Source organism: Parasteatoda tepidariorum, chromosome 4, assembly GCF_982258835.1.
Source record: "Parasteatoda tepidariorum strain Cologne lab strain chromosome 4, Ptep-v5.0, whole genome shotgun sequence".
In the NCBI taxonomy this organism is placed as follows: Eukaryota; Metazoa; Arthropoda; class Arachnida; order Araneae; family Theridiidae; genus Parasteatoda; species Parasteatoda tepidariorum.
Window position 1 is genome coordinate 62,173,543 of NC_141758.1, and position 27,207 is coordinate 62,200,749.

The 27,207-nt window shown below is 30.1% G+C and overlaps 2 protein-coding genes across 3 annotated transcripts in view; both read left to right on the forward strand.

Moving 5' to 3' along the window:
- Window positions 1-7,338, forward strand: part of LOC107442592 (sialin) — a 38,340-nt gene extending 31,002 nt beyond the window's left edge. For both annotated transcript variants that reach the window (XM_016056192.3, XM_016056191.4), the window contains exons 8-10: window positions 937-1,092; window positions 3,994-4,079; window positions 6,342-7,338. In XM_016056192.3, the coding sequence (XP_015911678.1) occupies window positions 937-1,092; window positions 3,994-4,079; window positions 6,342-6,545 (446 nt within the window). In that variant the 3' untranslated portion in view covers window positions 6,546-7,338. The remainder of the gene's footprint in view (window positions 1-936; window positions 1,093-3,993; window positions 4,080-6,341) is intronic.
- A 2,812-nt stretch (window positions 7,339-10,150) lies between these two features.
- On the forward strand, window positions 10,151-26,593 carry LOC107442590 (sialin). The gene is made up of 10 exons (XM_087161232.1): window positions 10,151-10,256; window positions 11,520-11,719; window positions 12,852-13,082; window positions 15,197-15,380; window positions 18,439-18,572; window positions 18,650-18,796; window positions 19,767-19,899; window positions 21,126-21,281; window positions 24,048-24,133; window positions 25,242-26,593. The coding sequence occupies exons 1-10, from the start codon at window positions 10,226-10,228 to the stop codon at window positions 25,452-25,454; spliced, it is 1,515 nt and encodes a 504-aa protein (XP_087017358.1). The 5' UTR covers window positions 10,151-10,225; the 3' UTR covers window positions 25,455-26,593.
- The last annotated feature ends 614 nt before the right edge of the window (window positions 26,594-27,207 follow it).

Here is a 27,207-nt window from a genome sequence, read left to right on the forward strand (position 1 = left end):
CTCCTTTGGCAGTTTAATGAGTGAAAAATGCTGGTAACTAATTGATGACAGTTATGATCTATTATTAGAAGATTATATACAAAAATATTATTAACAGTAAGAAATAAAAACTACAAAAAAGAATTATATTGCATCATCGGGCGCTGTCAGTACTTGGGAAGGTAACCCCTTGAGAACACCGGGTCCCCTTTGGCATATCTTTTGTGTACCTATAGAGTCGTGGTTTCCCAGGTTCGAAACCTGGTTGGTACAGAAAGCATAAATAAGTATTATTTTGAGCCGTGGAAAGTTTTCGTGGCTTTCCTCTGCATGTAACGCAAATCATGCCATCAAAAAGTCCTCTACGAAGGCAAATTTCTCCCAATACTTGATCCAAGAGTTCCCTTTTCTTCTGGATTGGGTCCAAAATTACAATGCTACTGAGTTGAACACTAGTAGTCGTAAACCCAAAAAATTAGGTCGGTTCTTCAACGATTGTTATAAATTAGATATTTATTTATCCACTGTGGCTCCATAAATACATTCCCAATGAGCCCTCTAATGAGGTGTCCAGGATTCGAATCCTAGCAAGGGGAGGTTGATACGAATTCCACACCCAGCTCGCATCGACCACAGTGCTGACGTAAAATTTGCTCAGAGAAAGACGAGTCATGGGTTAGAGTCCCCTTGCCATCAGGTTTACCGTTGGAGGTTCTTGTGAATTTCCTCTCCGTGTAACGCAAAGCGGGTTAATTCCTTTAAAATGTCCTCCACGAAGGCAAATTTCTCACAACACTTGATCCAGGAGCTCCCTTGTCTTCTGAATCAGGTTCAAAATTAGAAGGCTACGGAATTGATCATTGGTAGTCATAAGCTCAAAATTGAGTTGGCTGTTCAGCGACGGCTATGAAATTAGATATTTATGTGATAGTAACACGGTTTATAATTTGTTTCCAGGAATGATGGGTCCAGCAATGTGTATGGCTTTGATACCTTTAATGGGGTGTAACAAAGGAATGGTCATACTCCTCTTGACTGCTGCTATGGGCTTTCAAGGGTTTGCTGGTGGTGGTTATATGTCTATTACAGCTGACATGGCTCCTCACCACTCTGGTAATCAAAATTATTTGGCGTGGAATAGCTAAGTCTTTACCTTGCATTCATTTACCACTTTGATAATTACATTTATAACTTATTAATACCCTAATTTTGCAAATTACATTTATAGCTTATTAGTACCCTAATTTTGCAAGTTAGTAATTTCATGTTTAATTGACTGATACATTTATTTAACAAGATAGATAATCACATTAATTTTTCCATCTTGATTATTACATTATTAACTAATTACTGCATAAATTTAACTTTCTTGATAATTGTATTTTTAACTTACTAATACATTAATTTTTAGAGCTTGATGAATATATTATTAGCCTATTAGTAGATAATTGCATTAATCCGACTGATAATTGCATTAATTTTTTAATCTTGACTATTAACGCATTAATTTTACAGACTTTTTTGTTATTCTGAAATTATTTAATAATGAATGAATTTTTCAGGATATACAGATAGGGTAAACAAACCAGTGAAGGAACACTACCCAGTGAAGGAGCATTTCATATATATTGATTAAAAATAAGAATTTGAAGGGTTTTTTTTAGATTGATTGGTAACAATAGCTTACTGCCAAACAATAGGAAGTCATCTAGCAATATTTTGGATTACCTGGTCAAATAGACTTCTCTGGAAAAAAATTTGAATCTGTTATTATCTCTGCAACACCTTGTTTCGTAGAAAAAATTATAAGGTGAATGTTTGTATTTATGTGTTTGAAGTGGAATTAATTGCATGTAGTAGTTTTATTTTTCTCACTGTGAAAAAGAGAATTCAAAATATAGTTAATGAAGTTACGTTTTATTTTTTTTAAAGCACCATAGCATAATCAAGTACTGAGATAAGGGGGTGTTTATTCACTGGATCACCAAACGATGAAAAATCAGTGAAGGAACAAGTGTTTCTTTACTGGGTTCATTTCCCAGTTAATGAAAATAAAAGAAATTTTTTAATTTTCTTGCACTTTTAGTCATACTATACATCAAAATTCTGTTTAAAAGACAAAAAACAACTTCTAACCAGTGAAGAAAACAGGCATGTTCCTTCACTGGGAATATTTCCAGTGAATGAACAGTAATGTGTGAAATATGATTTTACATGACTCTAGGATAAGTAATTCTGCTATATAGAGGACAACCGAAATTTTGTTAAAAATTGTATGAATAATTCCTGAAATAATTTCAGTTCAAAATGTCAATTTAATAGCTTAATTTATGAAAAAATTATAATTTATATTTATTAATGGGGTGTGTAGTTACATCAAATGTTAGGCAACCTTATAAACTATGTTTACAAATCGGAAGCTAATTAAATATAATCATAAAAATTTGAATAGAACATTTTCTCGCTGGCTTTTGCACCAAGAAATCCTAATAAGCTATCATTATAGGATAGCAACGTGATTATATAATTTATAAAAACTACTTTACAATGTTAGAATTTAGAAGCAAGCTCCTCAACAAAAAACAGAGTAAAACCGAAACGATACTCAATTTCTTCAGAAGCTTGAGAGGAAATTCCCACAAGATATGTTGCAAATTTTTAACGCAGAATTGACTGAAGAGTCTAATATCGAAAATATCCAAGAGCCTGTACTTTTTTCAATATGGAAGAAGTACGTATTAAAAGAAGACCACTTGGTTAAGTCAAACTTAGGAACTGAAGCTAGTATTGATAATGAATGCATCTTAGATATCGAATTTGAAATGACTCCTCATGCTGATCCTCTCTTAGTAGAAAAAAGAAATGATTCAATAAGTAAAATCAGTACTTCTAAAGATCCTCTAGATATAAGTCAACAAGAGATGGATTTGCCTCAAACTTCAAGACACCATTCCCCCGTCTATTTTCGAGAAAGGCATTCTAGAAATGTTGCTGAAAAATCAGAAGAAGTTTGGAAGAACCATTTACATTGGCCAAATATTGATGATAAAAAGAAAGGTCAAATAGGAAGAAAAACAAATAAATTACCTTTTGCACTCACTTCAGAGAAATGGCAAAAATTTCAAGAGGCTGAAAGATCTAAAAAAAATTTAAAACAAGAGAACATGGAAAAGAAAAAGAAAGAAAAAATACTTAAAAAAGAAAAAAAGCTTCAAGAAATAAGAGGAAAAAGAGTAAACAAAAAGTTGATAAAATAATAATGATAATAAACAGCATCGGATGACACAATGATTTAGATTTGACTGTCAAATTATAAGAAAGAATGATTTTTTTTATTTATTTTGTATTTAACATCACTTTAATTTCTAGTTCATGATTACAGAAAAAAGTTAGCATTTTACAAGTACTTGTATGTAATAATTTCACAAACAGTCTTGTTTTTATATATTTGTATGGCTTAAAAATTCATAAAGAGCATTAAAAAATAACCAAAATTAAGTGTTCCTTTACTGGGCTATTTTGTGTTCCTTCACTGGTAAGAGCTGTTCCTTCACTGGGTCTTCTTACTACTTGTTATTTGAACCTCCAAAACTTTAAAACAATATTATGTAAGTTCTCTACAATTTTTTTGCATAGTTTGCAATTAGTAACAAATATATTGACACTGTCATTTAACTGAAATTACGAATTTTGAAATTAATATGATTTTTTAAAAGGCAAGAGAAGCTTAAGTGTTCCTTCAATGGTTAGTTTACCCTATATATATACGTTGAAAATGATAATTTTATTCGTTCAAAAATATTAATTTTGTACCATAAATAATGGTTAGAGTTTGAAAAAACTCATGCTTAATTATTTTAAAAATAAAATTTCTGCATTAAACAAAACATATAATAGTAAAAATGCTGGGGGCTTTTAAAAAAAAGCAGCTATGTAATTCAGTTATAAATCAAAACATTTTCATATAATAACATGGTTTTGTATTTTTTTTAAATAAAATCATTTTAATTGCAGCAACTCTTTTTGGTATTGTGAATGGTATTGGTTGCACAGCCGGTATATTTTCTCCTATGGTCGCAGGCCTCCTTTTGGAGGAAGCAGTAAGTATATCTTAAATACCATATACAGATAAGGCAGCGTCTCATAAAAGACGGTAATTTTGATATTTTGTCTATACTTGGTGCGCTTGGTGATTACCCTTAATATATATTTTTAAAATCCTGTTTAAAAATGATGTCAAAACTTCTGTACAGTGCGCAAAATTAAAAACGGACCACCCAGAATAACTTTTGATCTATTGATCAAAAGATTATTTTTGCATAATTCACTGATTTCGAGATCATTTTAAGAGAATTTAAAAAATGCTGCACACAATTATAAAATTCGTTTATCCAAAGACAACTCCAAGCAAATTATAAATTTTAGCAAATATTAATTACTTTTTATTAGTGTCTTTACTAGTAGTTGAAAACATTTTGAATTGAAACATTGAAACATTTTGTAAGGCATACGAATTTTTACATCATTTTAAGAAACATAATTTTAAAAGACAAAACGCAAAATTTGAGCAAAATTGGCTAAAGAGTTCACGAGAAATCGAATCATGGGAATACGACTTTTTCGAAGTTCTTTTTCTCAGGAACTATTCGACCGATTTTGCACAAATTTTGTATTTTGCTAGTTAAAACTATATTCTTTAAAACTATCTAATGATCGGATCTTCACGTTCTAGGATTCAATCTTAGTAACAAAAGGGGGTGACCTCAAATATGTTAATAAATGCCGATGATATTTTAAGTTACGAAACCAGGCACAGGAAACGGACTTTCTCTGAATAAACATGGCATTCGACGAATTCGGATTTTTGAAAGAGCTTTTTGATTGAGAAAAATTGGTCGAATAGTTCATGAGAAATTGCATCATGAGACGATTTCTTCAAAATTCTAAGACTCAGGAACTATTTGATTGATTTCATTCAAATTTTGTATATTGCTGTTTAAAACTGCATTCATTAAAATGGTGTAAAAATTTGTATACCTTACAATTTGAAATTTTACCGACTATTATTAAACAAATTAATAAAAAATAATAAATGTTTACTAAACGTTATAATTTGCATGGAGTTGTCAATAGATAAACGAATTTTATAATTGTGTGTAACAAAGTTTCAATTCGCTTAAAAAGTTCTCTAGACCAGTGAATTATGCAAAAAGTAAAATTAGCAATAGAGGACTCAAATTTTCGACTAGACCACTCTCCTGATCAAACTATCGGGACTATTTCCCAGATTGCAGCTGCCCCCTATATTTTGGGGGTCAGAAATCCATATCCGTTGAATAAATAGTATGTTTATTCAGAGAAAGTACGTTTTTGTGTCTGATTTCGTAATTTAAAATATCATCTGCACTAACTAATTATCATATTTCAGGTTACCCTATCGAACCATTAAGATTGAGGGAAAATCTGGTCATTAGTTAAAAAGTTATTTAGGGTGGTCTTTCTTTTCTCACTGTACGTTAGTGATCGCAAATTGATAAAGTAGGACAAGAAACGATATAAACTGTAGAAATGGAGAATAAAAACTTCAAAATTGATTGCCTGAGAAAACAAAATAATTAGAAGGTGGTGATTATTAGAAACATCTCCAAGTTTCATTCAACAATCAATTTTTGACGTTTCAATCTCTGCTTCCTATATTTTGGAAGTCAGATATCATGATCCGTTGAAAAATATGTATGTCTAAAACATGTATGGTTCAAAGAAAACGCAATTTTGTGTCTGATTTCGTAACCAAAATAATTTTTCTGCGTTAATTAATTAGTATATTTTAGGTCACCTCCTTCCAAACTATTAAGATTGAGTCATAGTACGTGAAAATCCGATCACTAAACTAAAAATTATTTAGGGTGCTTCGGTTTTTTTTTTTGCGTGCAATTGCATAAATAATTTATTTAGTTTCAATAATCTATTTTTAACCTGACTTTTAGTGAAAGGGTTTTACCGAATCAAATCGCTAGAAATATTCAAATTTTAAAAATAAGAAAAATTGACTGGAATTTGTAAGTTTCGTCCTCTTGCTGCATTTAAGTCATCTTTTAATTATTTTACAATATGTGATTCGTCCTCCTCCCTAACCGTAACTAAAAAAGGGTAAAATAACTGCTCAAGGGCTGCAAGTTAAACGCGAAGTGGGGGAGTTAATAAGTTACATGTAGGTCCTGCTTTAGAATTTTTGAATTAAGAACGGTTGCTTGTCATTGTCGAGTTTTGAAAAAAATTCAATTAATTAATATTATGACTTGTATTTGATTATGATATAAATACTTCACAGTGAATTAATGCTTTTTTTCCCTTCTATCTAGCACTCAAGTATTCATCAATGGGGCATTGTCTTTTACATATCATCTGGACTCTACGTTGTCGGTGGAATCGCCTTCCTCTTATTTGCATCAGCAGAGAGACAACCTTGGGCATATGTACCTGTGACTGACGACTTTTCGAATACGAAATACATCAAAATTAAACAGGACCTAGAAAACAGCAGCAAATATGGCACGCTTTCTTGATCAGAATAACAGTTATTAAATGGGATATCTATCTTGATCTAGAAAACAACATTATATATGTCCATCTAGATCTGAACGACAACATTAAATATGCAACCATATATTGTGATATGGACAGCATTAGAAGTGGTGCTTGTCTTGGTCTTTCAAAACAACAGTGAAAAATATGAAACCTTATCCTGATCCATACCTTAATCTGAACAACAGCATTAAATATGGTACCCTTCTTGGTCTGGACAACAGGGTTAGATTGAAACCTTATCTTGATCCATATCTTGGTCAGACAACTGCCTTAAATATGACGTCATACCTTCGGCAGGAATTTCAGGATAAATATGGCGCCTAGTTTGTTCAAAACTGCGTCTTAATTATGAAACTTTATCCTGATCACTTATTGATTTTGACATCCACACTAAATATGGCGCCATAAATTGATCTAGGCAGCGTTAAATATGCTGCATATTTCATTCTAGACAATAACACTACATGCAAATGAGAAGTCTTATCTTGATCTGGAAAACAGCATTAAATATGGTGCCATACATTGATCTCTACAACATCATGAAATAAGGCACCATTCCTTGATTATTTTGACACATATTTTAATTTTTTTAGAGCTTAATTCATGACTTTTAATGAAATTAATCACGAACTCTGTTAATTCATTATTAATATTTTCCCTCATCTTCAGTTACAGTAAATCGATCTTATTTTACAATGTATATATTAGTGTGTATATAGCTTGTATATTTTTCATATCTTTTATTTATTAAATTGTTTTACTCTTGCCTTACAATTGTGTCATAAATTTATTTAATTTATTATCCAAAATACATATTTTTTTTAATCTATAGATAATCAAAGCTGTTGTTTGAAACGAATTGGAAATTTAATAAGAACCGATTATAATTTTATGTAAATAAAATTATGATTATAAAATTTTAATATTCAGAAAAATTATGAAAACTCAAATTTGCATCATTTTCTATAAACTCATAAAATAAATTTTAAGTTATACATTCACACAAGAAAAAGTACAGGAAAATAAATTTTATTTTAAATGTCTATTCGTAGTGTGTCAAGATTTGAAAACCGAAATTAACATAAACAAATTAATAATCTGAAGTACTAAACAACATATACAAACGGTAAATATCATAAATGAAAAAATTTGAAATGATTTAAATAGAAAATTGTAAAATTGATTCTTTAATACAGAAATGTTACATTAATTTCTAAAAAAAACTCTTTGAATTTTAAAGTGAAATGTTTAGAAGAGCAACGGCATGAATAATAACAAACTTTTTATTTATTCACTAATTGATGAAATTTATTGATTTAAAATTTGCTTAAATTTTAAATATTTAAAAATGTTTACAAACAGTTTTAGATCTTTAAACAGGTAAATCACTGTGGTAGTCTTGAATTCAGTTCCTGATATTAGATCACAGATTTAAAAAGAAAGAGGTTCGGAATTTTTGGTTTCGAAAACCTAATAAACGAATATAACTACTTAGTTTCGACATTTTTATTTTTCACTTCATAATTTTTAATCAAAAAAATAAAATTTGGTTTTCTTTTTTCGTCATGACTGTAAAAGGCTAAAAGCCCTTGGTCAAAAAAAAAAATTATATAACTGACAATGTTTTACTTGTTTTGGAGTGGTTTTTCTTGAGATTTTAATTTTAAAAGGATGAGATTTGATTTTTGATTTTAAGTCTAAAACAATCTTAAGATTCCCTGTTTTAAAAAATCCAATAAGAAGATATAACTACTCATTTTCCATACGCTTAATTATGAACTTTATAATCTTTAATAAATAATTTAATTTAGTTCTTTATTTTGGGACTCGGCTAAAAATAGAGTTTACGAACCCTTTAACTAAAAAATCCCAAGAGTAACTATTTATTTTCGATATGTTTATTTGACCTTATACTTTCTGATGAAAAATAATATTCGGTTTTTTTAATTTACAGCTAAGAGAAATTAAAAGCCTCTAGTCTAGAAAACTCAATAAATAACTACCGATTTTTGATCTGTTTATTACGGGCCATCTAATTTTTTATATAAAAAAATTTAAATCGTTAATAATTATTGCTGATTTGTTAATTGAACTTCTTAAAAAGTTTAAATGTCAATACGAAAAGCACGTAACTAGTTTTATAAAAAAAACTTTAAATTAAATATTTTTTAATAGTTTTTGAGTTAAGTAATAAAATTATAAAAATAATTAATTAGAAATAATTACTTAAAAATACAGAAGTTTTCGCGCATATGAGACGAAGGAATTACAGCTCAAATGTATGAAAATTCAAAATTAAGAACTCAAACTTGACTCAGTTTTGCTGCATGATGATAAACTATGGTTTTAGATTATATGTGATAGAACACATGTTTTAAGAATAAGAAACCCGAAGCTCGTGAAAGGCGTTTATCCCAACAAAGCATATTTATGCTTAATTATGTAAATTTATCAACTAATAATTGTAGTCAAACACTTAGAGTAAAATTAATGATGAAGTTGGAAATATGACGTATAAATTTGTCGATCAACCAACAAAAATTTAGGCATTTGTACTAAGTTAAGAAAACTTTAAAATAGACATGCGATCAAAAAGCAAGCAGGCAAATTATGAGTATTTAAATAGTGCATCGCGTTTTGCTTGATTTTTCTTTTCTTAATTTCATTTCTCATGTTGTCCTTTGTTCATTTTTCATTAAAATGGAGTTATGAAATCATACATAAATTTGAATTTTTAGGACTAAATAAGTTAAATATACAAATGTCAATTAAATTGATTTGAAACAAATATTATAATTATTAATGTATATGAAATAAAAATCTTAAAATTGCTTCGAATAGAATCTATGTAGTATTACATATGAAAAATAAATAACAATTGTAAAGTTTTGATAACGCAGGAAATTACGAGAAAGTTAACTAATTTCTTTTATCACTTCAATGAAAAATGATTCATAAAAGCAAAAAACACTTTTCAATGTAATTATTGCAGCCCCGTGTCCTTAATTTGGCTCTCATAGCTTATTTTATTTTATTTATAACCGACATTGAACAGCCAACCTAATTCTGAGTTTACGACTAGCAATGTTCAACTCCGTAGCCTTGTAATTTTGAACTCTACCCAGAAGACGAAGGAACTTTTGGATCAAGCATAGGGACAAACTATGTGAACTACGGTTCACATCTATGCGTAGGGGTGAACCAGGAGCAGAATTCGTATCAACCACCCACCTCTGGGATTCGAACTTGGAAAGTGAAATCTCTATCTCCTGAGCCACCACGGTTCTCTCGTAGCTAATTGGAATTTATATATACATACTTTAACTATATTTATTGAAAATATTACCAGATACTCTACGAGTTAAGGGCTTTTTTGTATCAGAAACGCCTTAAGTTGTGCATTTAGTTAATAATCGAATAAACTTTTGTCAGGTTTCTGTAATTCTTCCTCATTTACGCTGCCTTTTGACATAATAAAACAAGCTACTAATCTTATCAACTTTTGCTTTAGATTTTTCATCTGATAAAAAAAGGAATGATTTAAAGCGTGCTATCAAGATAAATTCTACAGAAGGATAAAAATACATTCATTTCTAATTTTTCTTTCTTGAATGAACTGCAAACAAATACTATATTAATTTAAACTACTCGCGAAGTAATGACTGAGTTGACGGAGCCATCACAAAAATGTAAGTCACGCAAATTTAATAGATTTTAGCAGCACACAAAAAAAGAAAATGTTAGAAATTGTTCACAAATTAACGAATATTACATTGACTACAGTATTTTTATAAAAGGAAATACTTATTTGCAAAGTGCTATATTCCCATTTATAAATGTTTATGATTTATGCTTTAAAATAAAAATTCTCATCACTTATTTCGAAATGAAACATACATTTTAACATTTCTCATCAAGTGAACTTGTGGTCAAAATCTTACCATTTCTTATTCTGGAGAAATACGGCACAAATGAACCTAAGTACACTAAGTCTATTGACTTTAGCTACAGCATTTTTAGTTTACTTCTCATTTAAATTTTATCATTTTTAATTCCATTTAAATTTTATTCAGTAAGTTTAAATTTTATCCATTTTTATCCATTATTCCATTCAAATTTTATCAATTTTTATGGAAAGCAGTACACACGTGTTAAATTGTATCAACAAAATTTCCACATTACTAATTTTTATAAAATATGCTAAATTTAGGCATTGCATTTTCAATGTTATTACCTAAGTGCCTAATACTTTCCAATTAAATTTTAGAATTTCTAATTTTAATTAAATGCTGAGTACACGTACTTAAAACTTCTCAGCATAATATCGTAGCATTTCTATAAAATTTCTCGCCACTGTGAAGTACTATGGGTACAGGGATCTGGGGGAAATCTCCTTCCCCTTCAGATCTATGTCTAAATTGAGGAAGTGACCTCATAAATGAGTAGTGCCATCTGCCATGCTCTCTTGTCAAAGAAAGGCGCGCCTTCCTGACTTAATTCGCAAAAGGCCAATGGATGGCGAGATTGGTTTATGTATATATATATATATATATATATATATATATATATATATATATATATATATATATATATATATATATATATATATATATATATATTTTTTTTTTTTTTTTTTTTTTTTTTTTTTTTTTAAATAAATAAATAAAGATTATTAAAAACCGGAAAGCAAAATTATGTTGCTTTTCGGTTTCTTATTAATAATTTTTTATAAATAATTTTTTTTTAATATTTTTAACAATTTTTTTTCTTCTTCTCCTTTCATTAATCTTTATTGTATTATTTCCCATCCTTTCTTTTTAAAATATTTAATCAATCAAAACGCTAAAATTTTTAAATCGTTCAATTTTAATTTTAAAATCATTATTGAAGTTATGTTATTTTGTGGAAAAATGCTATCTACATGTACATAAAATACTTTTTATTTATTTCAGGTTACCTACCTACCCGCTTTGTGCTTTCTTTTTTGGTCTTCTGGGCCACGGTTTTATTGTACGCTCATAAAGTTTGTTTAAGTGTGACAATTGTAGCGATGGTCAATCAATCTGCATTTGAACAACCGAACAAAACATTCGAGTCAGATAATACGTGTGGAGTATCCGACGATGACAATAGTACTCCCCCAGAGAAACAGGTATTTTAAGTTCACATAAAAAACTTATTTACATATAAATTTTGCGCATATAGTTTCAGGATTTTGAGCTTTTTTAATTTTATTTTAAAAATCAATCAATTTGATTACAAAATTGATTCATGAAGTTATTTTAATAACCAGTCTGTACTTGTTTTAATAATCTGTTACAATACACCACTCATTCACTAATTCTTTGTTTTCATAATACGTTGATTCACTAATTTGCTGATCGCCACGGAAGGTGCCGGAAGTTTTGATTATTTAACGGTACCTGTGAACACAAATCACGGAAGTGACCATCATCCTCCACGTCTTCATAGGACGAGACACATTCACACATCACACACCAGAGGGCAGCATACAAAGGGAAACATCTATGCCCAGAGTGGTATTTGAATTTGCATGCATTGTCTTCGCAGCCAGGCACGCTGGCCACTCGGTTGCTTGGCTGAGTGGTCAGCGTGCCAGAAGAAAAAATTTGCCCTCTTCCAATATGTTTTTGTCTTTTATTCACTCGCTATATCAAGAATCACTATAGGATTGGTTTCCATAACAATCCTTAATGATATGTCATCTGAATTGCAGCTAAGAAATATTGAAAATTACCATGCAAAAATTTTTAAAAATTGCCTTGCTTAAAATAGAGTAATTAGAAGAGGGTCATCATAGTAACGGAATATTTCGTATTGCGTCAGTTCACGCAATTAAATGACGCTGACTAAGAGATGTTGTTAATTCAAGTTAACATTTTCGCTAGCAAGACTAGCATAGGTTTATAAGCATGTAAAAAATTATTCGTGAAAATCACTAGTATTTTTTTTAGCTATAGACACATAGACTCTATTTTTCCACACTTATTTCACGAGCATAGTTTAGCCTATACCTAAATGTTGAAACAATTATAAAAAGTTTGATTTTTTAACCTTTGTTCACATTTTGAAGTACAGATTTAAATAAGTATATATGAGACCTAGTTAGTTATTTAGCAATTAAAAATTGATCCTAAATAGAGACGAAAGGAAAGATGCACTTATCACTAAAATATCGGGAAATATTGTAACCCCAGTCTTCGTTTCTATATCTTAATGATGAAAGTTATAATTGGCATTATATGAAAAAACTTCCTTAACAGGGCAACTATATGTGGAGTCCATATACTCAAGGTGTTATTTTAGGAGCCTACTTCTATGGATACATTTTCACGCAAGTATTTGGAGGCAGACTCTCTGAAATGGCCGGTGGCAAATGGCCACTTGGACTCTCTATTTTAATTGCATCTCTACTCACGTTGGTCACTCCATTTGCAGCAGATGTAGGAGTCCTTGCAATTGTAATCCTCCGGGTGGTAATGGGACTCGTACATGTGAGTATTGTTAGGCAACCTTACGGCAAACCTTGCGTTTTCATTTTCATTCGGTTAGCAAAGAAAAGTTAACTAATTAATGTTTCTTTAAAACTCTCTAAAATATTAATTCTAATTGTTTCGCATTGTAAGTAATTTAATCAAAATAAAACAATGAATTCTTACAATGAATTAAAGATTCTTACATAAATTTATATTAGACTTTACACAGAGAGTCGGTATGTCCTATTCCAACAACATTAAATTAACCTATTCTAACAACATAACAAAAAAAAATTTACTTGAAATTTTTCGTGTAGATTTAGTTTACCCTTATTCATTATTACCACTTTTGCTTATTTTGAAAAATTGTTCGCAGAATAATACCGAAAAAATACCGTTTTATGGTACATTAGCAACAGTATAAAAATTATTGCATTAATTATCTTCTCCCCAGTATATATTTATGCATAATTAATATGCAGGGAAAATTAATATAAAGCCTCGGAGCTTTCGTTTAAAAGCTAAATTTACCTTCTTTTATTTTGTAAAAACTCAAAAACAATACATTATATGAAAGGCAGTCTATCTAATGCCTTAAAAAACGGTAAAAAGACTCAAAACTGATTTTTTGAAAGTTTTGACACAATCGTCACTTATTTAGTTTCTTTATCTCGAATGTAAATCGCGCATGTTTATTTAGAAACCAACACTACCGAACTTTATCAAAGATTATGAATATGCTTTTTTAAACAACGTTCGTTTTCAAAAATCAGCACTTTTTGTACCTCTTGAAAAAACATTTTCAGCACAGATTTGGTTCCTTGGGTAATTCATCCACTTTTCCTTCGAGGTTAATATCTTCCTTACCTGTACTATGCATGATTCTTTATCGCCTTACGAGATCATCGCCAACAAAACCAATTATTTTTATTTTTTGAAATGCCGGATGCTATTTAGGCAAAGTATGAAATGATCGTCCTGATGAGGTTATCATGTAAATGATGTGCACGTTACTGTGAATGACCGAAATCGGTGGTTGTTGACTTTCACCGGTGAATGTTGACAATCAAATTAGTCGCTTTGGTGAATGTCTGAAATATTTATTACATCCGATTTGATATTAATTTATTCGAGGATATAATTACATTTATTCGATATTTTAATACTTACTGACGATAGATTAGAACAAACATCAGTGTTTGGAGTATCGGGCTAATATATACCGGGCAATGGCACTTGACTTAAAAACATCAGTGTAGGGTATACCGGCAGTGGCACTTGACCTTAAAAAATATCAGTGTAGGGTATACCGGGCAGTGGCACTTGACCTTAAAAAAACATCAGTGTAGGGTATACCGGGCAGTGGCACTTGACCTTAAAAAAACATCAGTGCAGGGTATACCGGGCAAATGTATACCGGGCAGTGGCACTTGACCTTAAAAAAACATCAGTGTAAGGTATACCGGGCAAATGTATACTGAGCAATGGCACTGAACCATAAAAAAACATCAGTGTAGGGTATACCGGGCAATGGCACTTGACCTTAAAAAAACATCAGTGTAGGATATGCCGGGCAAATGTGTACCGGTCAATGGCACTTAACCAGACCTAGTGTGACTAGACCTTTGGTAAATGTCTGAAATATATACTAGGTCTAGTGCCACATTTGCTATAGCTTAAATATTTAAAAAAAATTTAAGTGTTTGAATCAATTTTAAACTGATAACGAAATTATTGCTTTAAAATTAAAAATAATAATAATAAAAACTGCGCCAGATAAGAGTAATTGAAGTAATTGCTTTATACAGCGCATGTGCGTAAAACTTTTTTTAAAAAAATTATCCACGTGCATCTAAAAGTGTGGGTGTCTTGGGATGAATATCCCAAGACACCCACAAATTTAGACCTATTTTAAGCGCTTTATTGCCGCATCATAAGCTGTATTTTCATGCCACTAGGGTTTCCCATGGTGAAGAATAGCAACCATTAACGATCGCTTCCTCTAAAAGTAAAAACAAATCAAATACATGCCAGCTTTACTCCTTAATCTAAGTTATATTTATTAAATCTCATATTAAATGTCATATACACTTCAAGCATTGATTTTAATATGCACACATTTTCTGTCATAGAGTATAGTGATGCCTACTGTATACGCTTTGTTCGCACAATGGTCACCGCTTGAAGAACGAAGCACTCTTTTGTCTTTGGGACAAATTGGACACCATATTGGGACAGTGATATCCATGCCTATTGCAGGATATTTGTGCCAGTATGGATTTTCTGGAGGGTGGCCTTCTGTGTATTATATTTTTGGTAAGTATATTTGTTTAAGAGACAATCGACGACATGATGCAAAGCAAAACGAATTATATTATATTATATTATATTATATTATATTATATTATATTATATTATATTATATTATATTATATTATATTATATTATATTATATTATATTATATTATATTATATTATATTATATTATATTATATTATATTATATTATATTATATTATATTATATTATATTATATTATATTATATTATATCATATCATATCATATCATATCATATATCATTCTATACTATACTATACTATACTATACTATACTATACTATACTATACTATACTATACTATACTATATTATATTATATTATATTATATTATATTATATTATATTATATTATATTATATTATATTATATTATATCATATCATGCTTATACTCTGACTCTGTTTGCGTCATCGTTTTCAAACCACACAGTAATATATTCATACACGAGAATCTACAGGAAATCATTTGTCAGTAGCGTAACGTGAAATTGCGGAGAATTGAAGATGGAAAGTTTCTGTAAATATACAGGAAAATATATGGTGAAAGCTCTGTAGCTTTACAGAAATTAAGAGAGTAAAACTTTTTGAATTACTTCCAAGATCTAAGATGTGAAGCTTTTTCTGTCGCTGGAACAAAATTTTTAACAATTATTTAACAAAAAATCTTGTTTTTCTCTTTTTTTCTCTCTTTTTTTTTACAGAAATTCTTTTACAGTATGTTGTCATTAGGACTGGGCTATAAATCGATATATCGCGACATATCGATTTAACGCCTATATCGGCAAACCGATACAGCAACTTTCATTCCAAGCGATGCATCAGAAATCTGATTTAAGTCGTCGAGTGAAGAAGACGATATAACGATATAGCGATATAGCGATACACGCAAGGACTTTCTCTTACGTTCCGATGCCAACTCGCGCTGTGGAAGACGATATTGTTTCGTTATGTTGAGACGGCCTTGACTGATGAGCGGTAGAATCAGAATCACTTTTGAGACCTTATATCGTTATATCACATGTTCGTTTTCGCACCTTCGCGATTTGAAATCGTTTCTTGTAGATTATTTTCAATGGGATTAACTTCGTGATCGCCGTCGTAACCTTGTTCTGAACGCAATCTATTATTGAAAAGAATTTATAAAGAAAAGTTTCTTCATTAATTAGGTAAGTTTTTTATTTATTTTCTAACAAAACTTTTTTTATATTTTTAAATGTGAAAATTATCGGAAATCTAATTTAAGGCACCCATAAGGAATTAAATTACAAAGTAAATAAATTTGTTAGGTTATTTTTTTACTTTCTTTTAATTTATTAAAAACCTTTTGGATAAAACTTCTAATAATTTAATGGGCTTCTATTACTGATTTTAAATTTATAAATCTTGAGTTGTTTTTATTTTTAGAAATAAAGTTAAAACAAAACTTATTTTTTGGACATAAGTCAATAAACTTTATTTGTTCAAAAGAATTTGAAAAGATTGCGAATTTTATTCATTTCTTTTTTTTTTTTTTTATCAATTACTACTTCGTTTTATTAGAGAGTAAAATCATTATTTTTTTTTAATTTTCGTTTTATATTATTAGTTAATTAGCTAAATATATTTACGAATATCACAATTCTTTTTTTATTTTTAAGAATTTAATTAAGAAACTTTGCCTTACTTTGTTTTTCGTTCATAATTCGGTCATTATTTAATTTAATTTAATTATTTATATGAAATAATAATAAAAATAATGTTTAAGAAGCATTTTTTTTTCTTAAATTTATTTAGCTCTTTGTTTTAAGCATACAAATAATTTTTTAACGAACTTATTTTTTAAATTTTGTTCCTATGCTGTTAGGTAAATATATTGATAAATTTCACTTTTATTTATTTTTTTATTTTTAAACTAAGAAATCTTTTGTTATTTGCGTGATCATTTTTAGAAAATATAACAAAACTTGTGTTTACTTCTTCATTAAGAATTTGAACATTACGATCGAACTTAATAATTCTGTAATTATTTACGCATAATAGTACAAGCAAATATTGATTTGTTAAAAAAAGTTTCTTTTTTTAAAAAAAAAAAATATTTTTAACACTTTGTTTTAAGTGTATAATAAATTTCTTAACAAACTTTTTTTTAAATTTTTTAAATTTTCTTTCAATAATTTCAGCTAGATATCTTTATAAAATTCCCTTTTTATTTTTAAACTGAGAAATCTTTCAGCGAACGAAAATTTTAAGAAATTATTACAAATCTTATGCTTACTTTTTAGTTTAAAATTCGAACATTTTTAACTTTAAACTTCGGCTTTTAGTCAATCTAACTTTTATTTTAATTAAAATATATTTTGAAATTTTAAAATCAGCTTTTGTTTAATAACAATATTTTTTTTCATTAAGGGTGTTTTAGGGGTTAACTTAAATTAAGACTGCTTATACCTTATAAACGATAAAGAAGTGCAAATATTTCATTCTGTATCTACACACATTTTTTCAATAAATATTTTAAGTAAGATTTGTACATCTTAGTCAATTTATTTAATATCTTTCTTTAGCAAAACATATATATTTTCAAATTTATAAATTGATTTAAATCAATATGCGTGTGAAGTCTTGATAGAAATCTGACTTTCTGTGCCTTAAAGTAAATGAAATTCAAAAATACTATATCGCGATACATCGCTATATCGCGATGCAAAACTGACGATATATCACGATATATAATTTCTAATATCGCCCAGTCCTAGTTGTCATACAAATAAGCTGCCAAAAGGAAGGTATATTACTCACTAATATTTTTGTGTCAAACACTCAGATCCTTAAAATTTAATTACTAGACAAAATAAATCAATGTTATATAGTTAAACTTCCACTAGAAATCTCAACTTTTTTCAGTAAAGTCCCTTAAAACCATCCTCCACTAACTTTTCATCTAAGCCAAATTTCCGATGGCTAGGAAGTTCCACAGTAACTGCTACTCTTAGAAACTGTTGCTTTTTCAAGTATATTGCTTTGTTAGGAAATAACTGTGCAATGATTTTCTTCAACAGGCAGTCTGGGCTGTATTTGGTTCCTATTTTGGGCTTGTCTGGCTTACAGCTCACCGTCTGATCACCCGCGAATCTCAAAAGAAGAGCTGGAATATATTAGAAAAAACCATGTCCATATGACGGCAGATCAAAAAGTAGGTCTCTTTGTCATATACAAAAGAAAACATTGCGTACATTTTATCTTTTAAATTCGTTTATTTTATGTTTTTAGTTGCCCATACCTTGGAAACATGTTCTACGCAGCCTACCAGTTTGGACTGTCGCATTTTCTATTTTTACATCAGCTTGGGGCTTCCTGACATTGTTAACCAAACTTCCAACTTATTTGCAAGTGGTGCTACACATACCAATTGAAAACGTAATTTCAATTTCTTAATTCTTTTATTCCCGAGTTGTTAGTTCTACGTCTGACTTACTAATCGAAACCTGGATCTTAAAATAATATTAAAAGTCTAATAACACCTAAATTCGATCTTTCACATTTGTTTCACACTTACATTTATTCACATAACATTTGTGATAAATGCTCACTTTCATTGTTCTAGTTACTACTCTCTTTAAAGACAATTTTTTTTCCTCTATACATGTATAAGCTATGTTTCTAATTTCTCTGTAGAATATGGATTGAACTTTATTAAACCGTATTGTAGATTTGACATTATTACTTTTACACCTAACTTAAAATTGTTGATAAACTTAAAATGGTCGACGAACATTTAAACAATGTAGATTTGACATTTAGTTAAAGAGTATACAAGTAATTTTAAATAGTCCTGATATTCTTAGTTCTTCTTGGGTGAAATGGGTTCTTATGTTCAAATTATGAACCCCACAATGTTTTCAAGTTTGTAAATCTAGCGTGTATGACAATAACTATACAAAATGTGCGATTTGAAACTTTGAAAAAAAATTCCCCATTGAGGAGTTAAGTGCAAAAACAAGGTAAGTTCAGAATTGCAAATTGTTGGCACAAGTCATACGAAATTTAAAAAAAGACTATAGGTACATGTAGATTTTTTACCACACTGTACATAGGAAGAGATTTGTGCTTCTGTTCGGTATATTTTTTCCCTGATAAAAGCAGCACTGACCACACTCAAAAATGCAATGAACTGAGAAAAAAATAGGATTTACCTGGATACATAAAAAAATACAAAAATATTTGGAGACTTTGGACTTTTTTGCATTAGGGTCCCTCAATTTAAAAAATATCAAACTGTCAAGTGGGATTGAAATATAATTGAAACCATGAAAAACATTTTATTGGAGCTATTTACAAAATATTGGATTCTATTTTTCCCTCAATTGACAACATTATTATTTTACAGAATGGTCTGATAAACTCAATGATTTACCTATGCTCCAGCATTACACTATTCCTCACTGGATATGCATCAGATTATTTGCGAACGAAGAAGCGTTTTTCCGCAACAAATGTCAGAAAAGGTTTTCAACTATTTGGTAAGTATTTAAAAGCTGTGTTTTAATGTTAAAATCAGTATTCATGCTTTGTTGTGATAAATGTCCAATTTTCATTAGCCGTCGTGTTTCTCATTAGTCGCGAAGAAACAGTTTTCAAAGTACTTAACTGTCGTTGTTAAGGATCGAAGTTCTGTTTCCAGTGTGGTCTTAAAACCCACCTAGCGTTACATCGCTTAGTACTAGATTGCTGAGACGTAAAGGTGGTTTATGCGCAATGTTGTCCCCCAATTCCACCATTACGCCATTGATCTCAAAATTTTTAAATCTTAACTTCGAATCTCAGTGATGGCTGGTCTATACGAATTCTGCATCCAACTCGCACCCACCACAGTGATAACGTAAAATATCCTCAGTGGTAGACGGGTCATGAATTAGAGTCTCCTTACCGTCAAGCTAACCATGGGAGATTTTCGTGGTTTTCCTCTCCATGCAACGCAAATGCAGGTTAGTTCTATCAAAAAGTCTTCCACGAATGCTTGCTTCTCCCAATGCTTGAGCCGGAAGTTCCCTTGTCTTCTGGATTGGGTTTTAAATTACAAGGCTAAAGAGTTGAGCATTGACAGTCGTAAACACGAAATTGGATCAGCTGTTCACCGTCAACTATAAATTAAAATATCTTGATGTCAGTGCTTCTGTGGAATTCTAAGCAAATGCTCACTGTTTCGGCTGGGATGACAGTGAAGTGAAAAATAAATCCCAAAAATGGGGTTTCTGAATGAATTTTAATAATCATAGTTTTCCGAATTTTCGTTCCCCATTCTTAAATTTTTTTTCTCTTTTGAGTTTAGGTAATCTGTCGTATTTTGAGTGCTTATGCGTGCTTTTTTAACCAATTAACTCTCAAAATTCAATTCTCTGCAATTCTGTTAATTAAACTTAACTTGATTTATATTATTATATATTAGTCAACTTACCCCACCTAGTAGGAAAAATTGCAAAGATTTTGAGTGATATCTGTACGTATTTTACCAAGAATTCTTAGGTAATTTAAGAAATGTGTACTTTACGAGATAGGTACTTTAAAATAGCTATATCTTAATTTATATTTACATATTTGCAATTCTACCTCACGCCATTAATCATCTTGCCCCCATATAGCTGAAAATAAAAAAAGTTACTTTTTATGGGGAAATAATAAGAAGCTTAATTAAACTTGAGTACTGAAAAATTGTGAAATTAAAGCTAATGTGTGCTTTTTTTTTCAGCAATGATAGGACCAGCAGTGTGTATGTCTTTGATAACCCTAATGGGTTGCAATCATGTTTTAGTTATCTTCCTCTTGATTGCAGCCATGAGTTTTCAAGGTTTTGGTGGAGGAGGTATCAATTCGATCACAGCTGACATGGCTCCTCATCATGCTGGTAATCATAGCTTTTCCAAATATTTTTGTACGCATCTAAATCTCTCCACCCCCTATTCATTTCGCTTACTAATCACCGTGATTACTATAGGGGAGAGTAGGGTCAATTGTAACATTTTTTACTGAACTATTTTTAAGTAGCAAAAAATCCAATATGTTATTAGTATTAATTGACAGACGAGTAAAGTAGACTATCCTCTACTAGAAAAAAAAACCTTATTTTAAATGTTATTATATTAGTTATTAAGAATTTTTGACAGTCGTGCACTTGTTACAATTGTCCCCACTTACGGGGTCAATCGTAACAGTTCATAAATTCAACTAAGACATAGTTAATTATACATATCATCATAGTTGTGATATATTTTTTATTGATCAAAATAGTAGTGATATTTTAGGAGTAAAAATAATAATGAGCAGAGACCTAAAGGGTTAAACTTTTAACTTTAAGGGGTTGAAAATTTTAATTTATGCTGTGAAAGGTAACAAATAAAATAATGCACATGCAACATAATATAAATGATATAGGAAACTATTGGTGGTTCTTAAAGAGTTAAGTAATGGTTTGTAAACATAAGATTATTTATTTTCAGCTGTTACAATCGTCCCTTTACTTATTCTTACAATCGTCCCCAAGACGCCATTTCAGCTTCATTTGTAAGAAACAATGCTAGTTAATTAACAAAACTAATCTTTTTTTTTTGAAATGTTAATTAAGGTGGCCACTTACATATTCGGTTAATAATTTTTATTTGTTTAAACAAAATTACTTTGTTACAATATAATATTCTAATACCAAAAAAAAAGTACTTACGTAGCGTAAATATCTTTTGTGATGTAACTCTTTCAAAAGTACATAAAAATGGTTGCCAACAGAGGTGTACATGTAGATTTACTAAATACACCTTGTGCGCCACCTAGGAACCAAATCTAGAACCCGACACTCGAAATACTTGCTCTGTTACAATCGTACCCTGTTACAATTGACCCCACTCTCCCCTACTATCATTTATATTTTAAACCATTTACTCATTATACATCTATATTATTAGAAGTTATTCAGTTGAATCCGAAATATTTTATTGTGTTGACACTTATGATTTACCGATTAAGTAACTCGTTTTACTAATGGGGTTTGAATTTAAATCTAATTATTTTGATCGGTCGCCACTGCAACTCCATACTAAATTTTGGTTACTGTAAAATCCAGAGCAAAAACCATTTGACGAGACTAACACAAAAAAAAGTTTTACTCAAAGCTTATAATAAAAACAATTACTTACTGTTTCATAATTATAAAACGGTTAATAAATTAAGAAACCAATAACAAAATGCTTGTCATAAATTATTGCATAATGAGTTAGTAAAAACACCTATTTTAATTTTAATCCTTAAATTTGGAAAAATAATCCAAAATGTTTCTTCTTCTTCTTCTCATTGGCACGACAGCCCAGGATGGACCTTGGCCTTCTCAACAAGCCTATGCCTAGACATTCTTCCCTTAGCCAAGGTTCTCCAGTTAATTATCTTTAAAATTTGTAGGTCCTTTTCAAGGCAGTCTAAAAATCTTAGGTTTGGTCGTCCTCTTTTTCTTGTACCTGTTGGCCTGGCACAGAAAACTTTTTTGGTTGTCCTGCTATCCTCCATTCTTATAATGTGGCCTGCCCATTTAATCCTTTGAATTTTGATAAATTTAATGACATCAGGTTCTTTATATGCTTTGTAGAGTTCCGTGTTTTATCTTCTAAACCAGGTACCGTTTTTACTTATTCCACCAAAAATGCTTCGCAGTATTTTTCTCTCAAAATCCTAAATGTTTACGACATCATATTCAATTTCCCATGTCTTTTCATCCCTCCGAATTTGTCGGGGAAATTTTTGACCACTTTGTACACTATTTTGTTTTGAAAAACTAACTGAACATCAAAAGGACTGTAATTAAAATAATGTTCAACTTTTTAAAAATAAAAAATTCGAAGCGGTTTATTCTCCTAAATACACTTTAGATCTTAAACAATGCAACGTCGAAATAACTTTAAATATTACAAACCAGATTACCAGCACTTTCCCTTTTCGCAAAACTGTGGCTTTTTTTTTTTTTTTTTTTTCGAATTGATATAGAAAGTGTTTTGCATTGTGAAATTTTAGGCTAAAAGCAGAAAAAACTTCGCAAACAACTATCTCAATAGTTATCAAAATAGCCACACAAAAAAGTTTATTACCTCTGGAGGTACTGGATCGGAGATTGATCTTGCTTCAGTTCAGGTCATAATTACGATCTGCGGATATTTAGATGTTGTGTGAATGCGTCCTCCCTGTAAAACAGGCTATGACTGGTGTGTTAGCAGAAATCGAATTCTTTGCCATAGATGCCGCCACTGGCAAACAAGAAGAAGCTCACTCCTCTACCTTAAAATAGGCCTGTGAGTACTGACAAGTAGCATAAGACAACAACAACAACGACAAAAAGTTTATATTTCCCAATAAGCTTTTCAAGGGTGACTATTAAATCTTCAAAATATTGCGAAATTTTTCTGTAATTGTCTTAAAAGAGATTAGTTTGATTGTAGATTTGAATTGATTTGAGACGGGGTTGAGCTTTGATTAGTAGTCGTAAACCCAAAATTGGGTCTGCTGTTCAACGACTTTTTTTACATTAAATCTATCAATTCAAATTTTATGTATTAATTACAAATATTCAAGAAATTTAAAATATTTTAAATATTGAAAATGGTGTATTAAATTTTTATATAAATTTAAATTTCAGCGACACTTTTTGGAATAGTGAACAGCATTGGTAGCATATCTGGTATATTTGCACCAATGGTTGCTGGAGTTCTTCTGGAACAAAAAGTAAGCAGTTCTCAAATATGAACTAACATTTTATAAGGGAATCACAACTATTTTTTTCCATAATTCGACAGTTATGCGCAACTCCATAGTGTACGGCCATATAATAATGATTCTTGGACCATAAAATAATGATTCTTGTAGAAAGTATTGACGCTTAAATCCATATAGGTTTCCCGACACAACTTCGTGAAATTAATTTTCAAAACACCATTTGAAATGTTTATACTTTGTTACAATTTCAATTAAAACTTGAGATTTTAATTCTCATTTTTAAACATGCTTTTACAGCTAAACTCCAGAATGTCTGTATATAAAACAATGTTCCTTTGAAAAATAGATAAAGATTTTGAGATACTCCAGATACTAATTTAGATAATAACTCCAGATAATAACTCCAGATACTCAAGTCCAGATACTAATTTCTGAAATATTTCGTGAAACGGTAAAAATCTATATAATTTTAAAACTCAAAATTTTTTGTTAGGGATTTAAGAATTTAAGAATAAATTCAAGAAATTGTTTCTCCATAGAAAAATTAAGGGAATTAATTTCCAAAATGTTTCCTGATATGCGCGCAAGTGTTTTTGGTTGCGTTTACGGTTTTTAATTAATTAAATAATGAACCTTGATTCGAGAGCTACTTTTATTTAACATGCTACTGTATTTTGAAGAACAAATATTGCTTGAAAAGTTGTAAGTTCGGAGAATTGAATAATACACTTGTGGTTAAATTAAGCAAGTTCATTGAAAACCGAACAAATTAACAAGCTGACCGTTTACAAATATCTCCAATGATTTCTATACAATTTCTTACTGATTGCACTCATTAAATATAGCAAAACGGTTCAAAACACTTAGAATATGTAAAAAATGTCTAGGAATATTTTTATTCTGTATGCAGTCATTTCATCTATTCTTAATGACAATCACAATGGAATTTTTATAACTTTTTTCTGTAGAATTAGTAACATTTTCTATAAAACATGTTTTTTAAGAATTACAATATATTACCTACGTTTATTTTTTTTTTCATAAATAAATAATCTCTTAAAACTATGAATATAATACTAATTTTTAAACATTGATTAGTTTCCTTAATTTGTTTTAGAACTCCAGTATACAACAGTGGGGATCAGTTTTTTACATATCAGCAGGTCTCAACGTTGCGGGTGGAATAGCTTTCCTCTTATTTGCATCAGCTGAACGACAACCATGGGCTAAAGTGCCTGAAATTGATAAAACAGTGGATTCTAAACACATACAACAATCGAGCAGCAAACAAGATATTGATAACAGCACAAAATATGGCGCCATGTCTTGAAGAATCTCATCTCCGATGTTCATCATTTTTATTTATTTTTTACTTTATGTTTTTATTATTAACTGGACTGGATCACTTTCCTTTAAAAAAAATCAGCTCTGAGCTTGCGCATCAATTTAGCTAATGCATGATTTCTGTCTTGGAACATAATATGCTGCAATGCGAAGTGAAGAGATTGAAGACACGTCATACCATACTCATATAGGAAGAACATGTTGTGCAGTATATTCTTCCACAAAGTGTTTAGAGCCATGCTATGATCGTCTACGAGCGTTTCAACGGAAAAAAATAATGTTTCTCTACATTCTAATGCAATTTTTTTTTCTATCTCACTAATCTGCTCTCAACATGTCTCCTTCCATCAGACTCTTCAATTGAATATAAAAAAAATTATATAATAATCATTGTTCCGTTATTATTTGCATCAGATTACAAAGAATTCAGAAATTGTCCTGTTTGCTAAACTTAACTCTTAAGTCATTATATTTCTGAGCAATATGATACAACGTGATCTGCATAACAGCAAGTCATGAAGAATCTCTTCTCTAATGTTCATTTCCATGTTTTAATTCGTTCAGGTTTTATGCCTCATTTTTTAACTGGCCTAAGCCATTGGTTTCATAAGAGAACAATCTTATATAATTTTTACACTCGAATTTATAGCCGCTTTTCATAGACTACCCAACGCTGCTGGAGCTATTACCATGCTAACCATGGACCATGGATTGGGAACCACTGTTCTAGTACACTAATAATGTTTCTGTGTGAAATTCGATAATAGCCTTAAATATAGATCCAGTACCTTATAATTATAACCAGTCCATAACATTTCGGCCCAAGGCCTTTTTTAGTCCTGTTTCGATTTCGTTTGCAAGGAACGCTAGAAATTGTCATCTCATTCTACGAAATCCATGATATACGTTTTTAACAGAATGAAACTCCATTCTTTTTTAATAGAAATGGATCATAAAAGTTTTTCATTACTATCATAAAAAATATATACGTTGCGTTCTGTATACTGCTGATTTCATGAAGCATGTGTTTTGTTTTTAATAATTAAGTAGCTGTTGCATAAAGTATTACCATTCTGGTTTATCGCAGTTTTACTATGATAAATAAAGAAAAACAACTGTGACAAAGCATTGTGTTTTGCTATAATGCTTTTATAATGCAGCCTGATTCGTTGCAATTTTGCGGCAATCAGAAAATTGCTTGAAAAGTATCATTTTTCGAGAGCAACTTGTAAATGTACTGTTCGCAAAAAAACAGGATCACCTTAAATAACTTTTGAGTTGATGATCAAATCTTCACTTTCTTAAACTAAATCTTATTGGCTCGAGAGGGCAACTTCCAATACGATATTAAATTAATGCAGCCTATATTTTAAGTTACGAAATCAGACATAAAAACGTACTTTCTCTGAATAAATATACCTTTTTTCCGTCGGATTCAGATTTCTGACCCCCAAATAATAGGAAGCAGCTGGAATCTAGGAAACATGGTCCCTCTAGTTTGGTCAAAAGAATGGTCCTAGTTTGGATCGCTTAATATTAATTTTACATGTTGCGTATGTTGCCCTACCTCGAAAACTTTTTTAAGAAAACTTTTACCAACTTTTTAAGAACTTTTTTTTAAGGAAAAAAGAATACTACTTCGCTAAAATTCGATTACTCAGGATTTTTTAGAATGATTTTCTCAAATTTCGTATTTTGTCATGCAATATTACATTCCTTGAAATGATGTAAATAACTAT